General features: G+C 52.0%; 1 protein-coding gene across 1 annotated transcript; it reads right to left on the bottom strand.

Annotated features, from left to right (window-relative positions):
- On the bottom strand, positions 1-9537 carry VOLCADRAFT_121509 (uncharacterized protein; the record flags this gene model as incomplete). Its single annotated transcript, XM_002956287.1, has 15 exons — positions 8839-9537; positions 8680-8778; positions 8160-8306; positions 7534-7605; positions 6766-6881; positions 5884-5921; positions 4519-4705; positions 4204-4281; positions 3884-3919; positions 3615-3701; positions 3087-3179; positions 2481-2583; positions 1225-1436; positions 1000-1128; positions 1-36 (listed from the first exon to the last, which is right to left on the bottom strand). The coding sequence occupies exons 1-15, from the start codon at positions 9521-9523 to the stop codon at positions 1-3; spliced, it is 2118 nt and encodes a 705-aa protein (XP_002956333.1). The 5' UTR covers positions 9524-9537.
- Between the last annotated feature and the right edge of the window lie 1728 nt (positions 9538-11265).

Here is an 11265-nt window from a genome sequence, read left to right on the forward strand (position 1 = left end):
TCATCGCTGGCCCCCGAAGGGGTCAAATTGCAGAAGCTGCGCGTTAAGAGGGGGCAAGGAGGGCACAGGCCAGGACGGGGCTTGAAGTTAGCTGTTAAATCGCCGGAAAACTCTAGTCTAAGACCAGAAAGGCCCGGTGGAAGGTGGGGCGGCGCTGACTAATGGGCCTGCCTGAGCGAAGAATTAAAAAGGAGCATTAAACTATTTAACATCGCGTGTTTATTTTTGTTAGCATGCGGGTCATTCTAGGATAAGACTTCCCACCCACCCCGTTTTGTTGCCGCATCGCGCTTTAGGACGTGTTCACATGTGGGCGAATCAGGGTTGATTCATGCGAATTGGACTCTGAATTGGACCTGATTGGACCCGAATCGGAATTGGGGTCCGGGGGGGCCTCTTCGGGTATGATTCGACGTGATTCACAGTTTTCTTTCTCAAAACAAAGTTGTTTAACAAACCGTTTCTCATAATTACCATTACAATACTATAGGAACATTTTCCAATTGTTAATTCACGCAAAGCGCACTGAGCATTTTTCACGAACTCCTGCAGCTATGTATGTACAAGCCTGGTGATAATTTTCGCCATAGAAACGATACTTATACTGTTCTGTTACTAGATAATGCTGGCTTGCCTTGGGTGATGGGGCGTAGCCGCGGAGCTTCAGCTGGGCGCGGTGGCACCTCGCGCGGTGGCCGCAATCGTATGTGAACACAATTCAGAAAGCCGCCCCGAATCGAACTCCCAATCAGACTCTCAATTGGACTACATGTGAACACACCCTTAGGCTTTCTGACAGACATGGTGCCTTCTGACCCAGATCGGACCCGGCACAAATGGCCATATAGGCAATAGATGTGTCTGGAGAGCTTGGCGGATATCTGTAATTCCGATGCGCTCAGCCGTCTAGGCTAAGCAGCACGCGTGCATGTCAAGCAGTGCACGAGGCAACTAGGGCCAGCTCATTCCAACCCTCGATGCGCGCGCCGAATACTGCACCTGAGAAATACGACTTTGAAAGTTGAGAACGAGCTTGCCCAGCCGGTTCAACTCGTTGAGGGCTTCGCTTTTCTCCGCTTCTGCGCGGTCTGTGACGCCGTTGATCTCGTATTGGAGATTCGCTACCTCCTGCCAAAAGAGAAAATGTTAAAAGAATTGCTAGCTATAAGAGCGGCTTTTATGGCAACAGAACAGATTGTTCGAGGACACGAGCCCGTGACGTACCGTTTCGACAGCCCGAGCTCGCGGGATACAGTGATTGCTGAAAAAGGCTTGCAGGTTACTCAACATCTCGGTCATTTCCGGCATGATGAACGACTCAGCGTCGCCAGCTGTGCTGGGCTCTCCGCCAGGAGGGTTGCCACCCAAACCGTCGTGGAGGCCCGGATCGTTTTGCTGGTTTGCAGGGGCATCAGCCATTTCCATGGCCAAAGCTCCTAGATATGCAGAGGAGGAGCAGAACTGATGGTGGGCAAAGCCGACGCGCTGCTTTTGCCGCCTTGTCGTCCCTTGTACCGTGCAATACTAATCTAGTATGCGGAGGCCGTCGACGCTGATTGCAAAATTGCTTGGGAGCCCGTGTGGAAACCAAAGGATATTAGATATGAATAGATCTTAATGCGGCCATCGTGCGATCGCATGATTGCATCCATGTTGCATTCCCAGCTTCCCAGCAAAGCGTCTCGGCGCCGTACAACCGATGACCAGGAATTTGCAGGCCGTACTGTAATGTACATCGATTTTGCAAGCACGTTAAAGGCTAATAGAATTTGCAGCAACAGACTCCAGCGGCAGCGGTGTAGTTTCCTTACAAGCACTGAGAATATGATGACGTGGTTTCAACAGTATGTCGGCCCGAGCAAGAATGAGCGTGGCTCCCAAAGCCCATGCTGCGAGGCGGACCACCGGAGCTGAAGCGCTTTACATGTTGTTATTACTTATAACGCCTTGAGCACAGCGTTCTATCACCATCATGAGCACCAGAATGCCACTACTTGTTGCTATGTTAATCGGTGCACGCAAGAACGTAAGTACAAAGCCTTCAGTGAAGGAAAGCGTTGGACCGACTCCTCGCTCGGCCGACATCTATTTGAATCTACAGCCAAAAGGAACCGTCGAGAAAGTTCATATCCCTCTCGCACATTATCCAACACAGAAAAAGCAACAGGACTTGATTCTACTCCCACACAGAAGCACGAAAGAAAAAAAAACTGCTGAGGACAAAACATAATCCCAAAGTCCAGCGCACACATATACCATCCAAACGCCACCGGCCCCAGCCAGTCACATTATTCGCAAGGGCGCCAATAAAAATAAAATACACTGCACCCAGGTGCATCCAGGCCCCTCCTTTCACAAGCCAGTAGCAATGGAGAACAGGCGCTGGTTCATCTCCCCCCAATCCCAATCACGCGGGTGCGACCGTGGCGGCAGCGGCGCCTTGGCCAGTAGTCCGTCCTTGAACACCGCCGCCACCGCACCGCCCCCCGGAGCCGCCAACACCGCCACGTCAGCCAACGGATCCAGGCCGGGCCGCAGCAGCAGAAGGTCGGCTCGGTAGCCGGGGCGCACCTGGCCCAGTTTCTGAGGCGTGACACGGCGGCGGCAGGGCACCGCACGCATGAGCATGTGCACATGCGCATATATGCGGATAATATATTACTGTTCCTGAAATCCCTCAAACATTTGGGAGGAAATTTTTATTTATTTTCGGAGCTATTACGGCGATTTGGATTTCTGGGGGAGGAGAGGCTCGTTCGTTCAGGCTCTAGCGTTTTTGTGGAACTGCGATTTGGGTTATATATATTTATTGCTCCGGACAGCGCGCGCCTCATTTATTGCACGATTGAACAAGTTGCGAAGTCACCCTTTTCTTTTCAGGAATTTAAAGCCAAGATATATATCTTCACAATATTTTTTCACTCATGTCAGTCAGCTTGGCCTTTACGGCAATTTTACTGCAGCCGTTACCCCACCCCGCTCTCTCCCACTATGACGTGCTCACAGCATATGCACATCACTGCGCAATAGTGAACTACTAAATATCCATGTCATGTCGTACGTGTGTCGTACATGTACGAACTGACCTTCATCCCGAACAGTGCCGCGCAATTGACGGTGGCCGAGCGCAAGATGGAGGCGGATGGCAGCACACGTGCTCGTAGCTCGAACTCGCCAGCCTAAGGTAATGCACGCGCGCGCATACATATGTGTTCAATACATGGGTTCGCTTTTACACACACACATACATACACATTTACACATACACATACACACATACACACACGCATACACACGCATACACACGCATACACACGCACACTCATGCACACAGGACGTCAAGATATGTCAGCCATTTGTTATCCCAACACACCGCACAACATATCTAGCCAAATAGAGCTCGAACAGCTAACCAATAAGCGCACATGCAGCGTAGCAACACAGAACAGAGCACTCGCACTCCGGTTTGAAGACGTAGCGCGTTAAGGGGCACCGACACCGGGACACGGCCAGCAAGACCAACCTCATTCCCCGTGGCCACACGTACTTCATCATCGTACCTATGATACCCCAGAGATTGTGCCGTACCGAAGCGGTGCCGTACGGTGCCGTACCTGTGCAGGATGCATGTTCCCTAGCAAGTCGCTTCCGAAGCACATGGGCACCTTGGCTTTGTCGGCAATGGACAGCGACCTGAGACCCTGAGGGGCCACATCGGGCGGTGAAGTAGGAGGAGGTGAGGAGGAGGTGAGGAGGTTGTTGGGTGCGTGAGGATGTGGTTGGACTATTGAATGCGTGCGGAGAGGCCCTATGTATAATTCATGATGGGAAATATTTTTTTGGGTCATGGCAGCCGTACCCTGCCGTACCCTGCCGTACTCACCGCGTCGACAGCATCACCAACCTTGGCAACCAGCTTCTGTACGTCATGTCACGAGCAAGATGCGATTTGGTGGTACAAAAATATTTTTGTTAGGCAGTTGGTGGACGGTTTACACATGTAAACTCGGTGTTTGTGACTAGGTGGTGACGGACGGACGAGAATGGTATGTTGGTAGTTGTTGGTTGTACAAGTTGGCAAAGGATTTGCACACTCTTGGTTCGCCTGCTCGGTTACGTAAAGCCCTTGGCCCGCAAACCTCCAAACACGCGCCCCCGCGCTAAAAAACTCACACACGAACCCCCGCTCCCACTCCTCCATACCTCTGGCATCCCCGCCGCCGTACCATGCCGTACAATCTCGCGGTACGTTACCAGAGTCGGTACCAAGAAGACCCGTCGCTGCAAGCAAAAAAAAACACGGAGGTTCACGACACAATCAAACAAACACAATCAAACAAACACAATCAAACAAACACAATCAAACAAACACAATCAAACAAACACAGTGAAACAAACACACAACAAAATGTTGACCTTTCCCTGAAGAGTCCATTTTAAAACTCAAACATACTCTGATACCTACGCCGTACACAAGCCGTACACAAACGAAACCTCCCCCCCCCTAAAAAGCCCCACATGGCTCATGAGCCGCGCTGTGTACTCGTCCAGATAATTGCCGTGTTCGATAGACGCCACGCCGCATTTCACGGCGCGCTGTATGGCGGCGGGGGTGTAGGCGTGGGCGCACACGTAGGTCCCGGCCGCACCCGCCTCCTCCACGATCGCTTTGAGCTCCGCCTCAGAGAACTGCGTGTTGGTCAACCTGGGTCGTGATTTTTGAAGCAGGAGAAGGAGAAGGCAAAACAACAACATTATGCATCAGAAAAGAAAGAAAAGAAAAAGAAAGAAAGAAAGGAAGGGGGAAGTGGGGCCCTAAGTCAGGTGACAAGATGTTGGAGTCGGGGATGAAATGACACCCCCCCCGCACCAGCACCAGCATGTTGGCAGCAGCATGTCAACAGCTGCAAAAGCCAGAAAGCACTAGCAGCCGATCTCAGCTGGAATTCTTGTCCATCCGGTGATTCGAGTTTTAAATTTGTTCACTACTTTTACCCTCTGTAGCAGCCGGTACACAGTACGGTGCTATAAATACGCGCAGAGCGTGACCACCAGCAACTCGAGAGACCTTTTCAGCGGTCAGCTGCTACACCCTCCCTCTCTAGATTTTCGAGGGTTCGGAAGACGAACCACAAGACGAGTGATGCCGATACAGAGGGTTGGAAAGAGAGGCAGAAAGAAAGATAGAAAGATGCTCCAGGAATATATAATCGCGACAGTCGCCGCGGGAGATTTGCGGGTTGGGCCACTTGCCGGAATAGGGGAGGATGGAGTAGGGGAAGACAACGGCCCGCAGTTGATTGATAGGTAGTTAGAAAAACCGTTTACTAACTGAATTCTCAACTGAAATCCCAGGGAATGGCTTTTTCGGCAGTAATCGGCACTAAAGAGGTTGACTGTTGACTGACTCCAGAGAACCATCTTCCTCACACCTTTAAGTGCACCACGACTGCACCGCTTCATCACTCCACAACTATGCACGCACACTTGGAGGCTTTACTGGAGGCTTCACTTCATACTTCGACAAATAACCTTGGAAACTCTGAACAACGTTGTGGCAGGGGACAAGTACGGCTCTTAGCCGCACCTCACAACCTCAACTCACAATCAACAGTGGCCACCTCCACACTCCACAAACCTCACCCGTACATACCTCACCCGTACATACCTCACCCGTACATACCTCACCCGTACATACCTCACCCGTACATACCTCACCCGTACATACCTCACCCGTACATACCTCACCCGTACATACCTCACCCGTACATACCTTACCCGTACAAACCTTACCCGTACAAACCTCACCCGTACATACCTCACCCGTACATACCTCACCCGTACATACCTCACCCGTACATACCTCACCCGTACATACCTCACCTGTCAGTGGGGGAAGCAACGCCGCCCGAAGCCATCACCTTCAAGCAATGAGCCCCCCGACGAAGCTCGTCTCGAGCCGCACGACGAACCTAATACAGGGCCCCCAACGAACCCAACCCAATTTCCCCCCCACCCCACCCCGGCCCCCCAGACATAAGAAGTGGAAGTTTGGACTGTAGGACTGTAGGCCGATCAAAGAGGGGTAGAAGAGAGGTAGATGTAGTAAAGGTAGCAACAGATTGATATACAGATTATTTTCTTTTACATATAAAAAAAACTCTCAACATCTCTAATCTAACCTAACCTAATCCAAAACCAAATCGGCGCAGCCTAGATGGTGCAGCAGTGTTTTTTTGGTAATATATTACTTTTTTGGGAATAAATGGGGGTCTGAGCCTGGAAGAAATATAATCGTTGGTCAGTTGGCAGTACTGGTTCATTACTTCGGCCATAAGTCGCCCCAAATGCCTTCTGCACATATAAAGCAGAACATTTGGAGCTTATACACTATTTTGCCTTCGTGTGCTCACGACGTTTATGGACAGTCAAAGTGGCTCCGCGCCCTGCTCACATAGACACTGGCGCAAATGCAGTTAGCTGCACAGAACGATGGTGGTACGGCATGTGTGTTTCCAGACGTCAGGTGTTGTTTACAGCACACCGTACGGCCTTTGAGGGGGGGGGGTCTGGGAGGGGCGCAGCCCCCCCCAGCGGCTATACAAATAGGAATAGTAACCGCAAGAAACACCCAGTTTATTACTCTAGGGTACTAGGCCCAAAACGAAAAAAAAACACTATGGTGCAGACGGCCCAAACGCCGAAAAACAGAAAAAAAAACAGAAAAACAGGAAGCACAAAAGCAGGAAAACAGAAAAACGCTACCTCTGCGTCTCCATCGCACACGCGGCCGATGCCCCGCAGCGCGGCTCCGCACGCACACATCTCCTCTCCGCGGCCCCGGAAGTCTCCGTGGCCGCCCGTCTGGCTCAGAGCATGACCTACATACATACATACGGTTGTGGCCCCCCCGAGTTTAGTAATCTGAGCCGCGGAAATACCGGTGGCAATGTGGGTTTGTGTCCCGGCTGCCTGTCAAAGAAGTTGGAGCATCGCACACTTATTAAAAAAACCAATAAACATAAACATCACGAGAAAAAACAAACGTAGCGTAATTTTTTTAAAGGGGCAGTAGAACTAGCTGCGGTTCAAGAATAGAGTGTGTATGTGCGTGTGTATGTATGTATGTGTGTGTATCTGTGTGTCTGTCTGTGTGTCACAACCACTAGAGGATGAAGGATGTAAGTTTGGAAAGGTGGGAAATGAAATACAAGCTTGGGGCCATAAAAGTTACGGCGCTGGGTTTAGGAAGGACGGCTGGCGAATGAAGGGTTGCGAGGGTCGCCCTGTTGCCCCATGGGTCCCTCCGGCGACGACACCCTAGAGTGGCCCGAGTGCGCGTGTCGAGTGCCGAGGAGAGTTGCAAAAGAGAGGGCTGTTGCTGCTATTCGGTTCGGTTGGTTGATTCCATTGCAGCGAACAAGTTTCAAATATATTTCAAATATATAATATAATATAATGCGCGTAACACGTCCGTAGTCGATGTGAATGTGCGAGTGCAGACATGTCGTACCGTGTCGTACGAAGTCGTACCCGTAAACAAGATGCGAGGTCCGAGCACCAGGCCCTCCTCCACGGCTTGAGCCAGTCCGAAATCCGCACCGCCTGCCGAACGAGAAGAAACGCGGGCTACGTAGGAATACGCGTTTGACTGGACATGTAGGAATGGGAAAATGGCATAGCGTGTGTGTGTTCCTTACACTTCCTAGAGTTGCGTTATACCCTCCAAAGGTGTAACCTGGGGTGTGTGTGTGGCCCGTACATACATACATACATACCTGGGAGCCATGAGGTGAGGTGAGGGGGGGGTACCACCCAACCTAGGGCCCTGAGGGGGCCGAGAAGGCTGTGTGCTGCCAGAGGAAGATAGATATTGTGAACACGGATAAACACATACTGTACTGATATGTTTGGTTGTGTAATAAAATATTGAACCAATTTGACCATAAATGGAAGTGCTAGGGTTGGTGTGTAGGATGAGAACGAGGAGCAGGAGGAGGAGTACGGGTGGGAGGAGTACGAGCCGGAGGAGGACAAACGTCCGGAATAAAGGCAAGGCAAGCCTCAGCCAGGGAGGAGGAAGAGGACGGCTGAACGTGCCTCTACGGCCTAATGCACTGTACGGCATGTCGTACGCACCGTCAGTACATCCCGCGCACCTGCGTCCCGTACTGTGGTAAACCCTCGCGCCAGCATGCCGGCCAGGATGTGCGCCGCCTTTGTCGACACGTACGACTCCGGCAGCGACATAAGGCCCGCCAGGTTAGCAGTGACTGCCGTACAGTGTACGTGAGCGTCGCAAAGACCTTGTGAACGAGCGGCAGCAGCCGGGGGACCCCGGGGGAAAGTGAGTTGCGTGCGATGGCACGAGGAATGAAGGCAGACGACATAACAAAACACACGACACGCGATACGACACGATGGGGCACGGTGCTACAATCCCCCCAGTACGGCACTAACGAAAACTTAAGGACGAGCCTCAGTCCATCTTTTGTCCCCCATTATTCAACCCCATCACGTGCGCCGGAAACATCTTTCCGGAATTTGGGCTAATTTTTAGGCTTTACACCGTCGAAAGGATTGAGTAACCCGATGCTTATCACCATTTGACTCCTCCAGCCGTTCGGTTGAAACCCAACCGAACCCAACCGAATTCAACAAACCCAACCAAAAACGCACCAGGCATCAATACAGCGCCCCCACAGTCCACCTCCACTGCTGTAGGAGGATGAGTTCTAAATCCCTCAATCGGCGCAATTCCCGCCTCAGCCTCCGCATCTGCTGACTCCGCATCTGCTGACTCCGCATCTGCTGACTCCGCATCTGCTGACTCCGCATCTGCTGACTCCGCATCTGCTGACTCCGCATCTGCTGACTCCGCATCTGCTGACTCCGCATCTGCTGACTCCGCATCTGCTGACTCCGCATCTGCTGACTCCGCATCTGCTGACTCCGCATCTGCTGACTCCGCATCTGCTGACTCCGCATCTGCTGACTCCGCATCTGCTGACTCCGCCGCCGCCACCGTCACCGTCGTGGTGGCCCCCGCATGACCCATGGGTCGGACCTCCCGAATGAGCCCTCCCTGGAGCAAAACACTTTGCAAGCCCTCTAGGTAATTCCCTGCCGCAACATCCAGGACTCGGCAGTTGGTCAGAAGCAGAGAGAACTCCTGTGGCGGACTGGACGCCGCTGCCGCCGGCTGCAAGGACATAGCGGGATCTGGTCCGCCGGTCGCCGCCGCGTCTACCGCTGCAGGTGTTGGGGGCATCTGTGAATCACTGTGGAGACGCGGCTTTTTAGGTGCAGGTGGGCTGGACCCGGAGGCGGCAGAGGGGAAGGAGTGCGCATGCAGACGCTGGAGAGCCCGCCTAGCCGCACAGGCGCGCGCAAAGGAGCTGAAACATAGTTCTTCTGGCATGATATTGGTGATGTCGTCGTTATCGGCACCTTTGGGCTGGTCACCTTCCGTTGAGGAGAACGGCAAAGTAGGCCATTCGTTCGGCAGCCGGAGCTGCAACATGACTCCGATAATAGCTGTTGTCTCCTGATTTAATAACGGAATGAACTTCTTATGAAAGGGCTCTTTTCTAAAAAGAAACTTGAGGAAATGCGTGAAATCGGTACGATTCTTGCGATTTGAGACGGGACATGAAATTAGACACCAGCTCCAGTACATGTCAAAGCCCCAGAGGAGGTGGCTATGAAAGCCTTAGAAATTGCGATTTCGGAAGAGGCAACGGAATACTGGACGAGGCTGTACATTCTTCTAGCCAGCGTGCAGCATCTCGTGATCTTGCCAGCTTGTAATGATGCTTGGTCCCTATAGGGTACTGCGTCGTATGCTAACTAACTCAAGGAGTCAGAAGTCACAATTTGGTTGGTATTAAAGAATACCGTTTTTAGGTGAGATCAATATTTTAACTGAGTTGGACGCTAGCGCCATAAGGCCCTATCGTACAAGAAACGCCTTTGGCGTTAGTTTAAGAAGACTCCACTCGGACGTCCTTACATTCCCCCCCTCTTGAATGCGAACGCGTCCTCGGCGCGCCAGTGTAGGTTGGGAAGGGGCCTCTTAGGGCAAGGGTACACCCTTGGCGCACAACTTGGCGTGATAGGCTTCGACCGCTTTGGGGCAGCCTCGACGGCAGCCTTGGGCCGTCTCCCAGAAGTCGTACTCGGGGCCGTGGTTTTGCCAGCGGACCAAGTACTCGACGAAGGTGGTGGCGGCCACCAGAGCCGCCAGAGCACGGTGTGCATGGATTTCTTCGGCGGCGAACCACATAGGGTCGCCTTCCACAGAGCGGACCACCGGTGGGGTGTGTGTGTTGCTGCTTGTTTTAGATTTTGTCGCAGCAGTGACACGTGTGGAAAAGACATTGTTTGCATGCACAATAATGCACAATGCCTCCGGGAGTTGCAGGCGGATTGCAGACTCGCCCACCATGCTTAGGATGGGGATGGGTCCCATGAACCGAGGCATGGACTTGCCACACGTCCTTTGGCAGTAGGNGNNTCCTTTGCNGGTGGCTNCNCGCNCGCCCCTCCGGTGGTCCGCTCTGTGGTGGTGNCCCTTTGTGGTTCGGCTGCTGTGGTCCGTGTGGTTTGTTTCCGCCTCTTTTCCTTCTCTCCGCTCNCTTTCTTTGTCTGCTGTGTCCTGTTTTTGTTCCCGTCCTGCTCTTCTTTTTGCCTCTGTTCGCGCTTTCTCTGTCCTCTTGTTTTTCTCTCTGTTTTGTGTCTTTGTGGGTTGCTTTCTTTCCTTTTTTGTTTTTGGTCCGCGCCTCTTTGTGCTTTTCCGTTTTTTTTTCTTCTTCCCTGTTGGTTTTTTCCTCTCTTTCCTGCCCCTCTTGTTGTTTTCTCTTTGTCCTTTTCTTTTGCTCCTCTGTTTTTCTTCCCTTTTCCTTTTCCTCGCTTTCCTTTGCTCTCGTTTTCCTGTGTTTTTTTGTTTTTCTCTTGCCCTCTCCTTTCTCCTTTTCTTCNCTTTCTCTCTCTTCTGTGTTCTTTTTCTGGTCNTCGCCCTTTGCTNCTTTTGTGTCTCNTGGGTTCTTCTTTTTTTTTTCCTCCTTCCCCTTTTCCTCGTCTTTTCCTCTTCGGTGCCGCCCTTTTCTCTCTCTTTGCTTTTCTGTTCTGTGTTTGCTCGTTTTCCTTCTTNGGTTTTTCTGTTCTCTCCCGCTTCTTCTTCGGTTTGCTTCCTGTTTTTCGTCCGTGTGCCTCTTCTTTTTGTCCTTCTTGTTCTCTGCCTTCTCGTTGCTGCTTCTGTTCTCC

The sequence above is a fragment of the Volvox carteri genome, assembly GCF_000143455.1.
Source record: "Volvox carteri f. nagariensis unplaced genomic scaffold VOLCAscaffold_59, whole genome shotgun sequence".
In the NCBI taxonomy this organism is placed as follows: Eukaryota; Viridiplantae; Chlorophyta; class Chlorophyceae; order Chlamydomonadales; family Volvocaceae; genus Volvox; species Volvox carteri.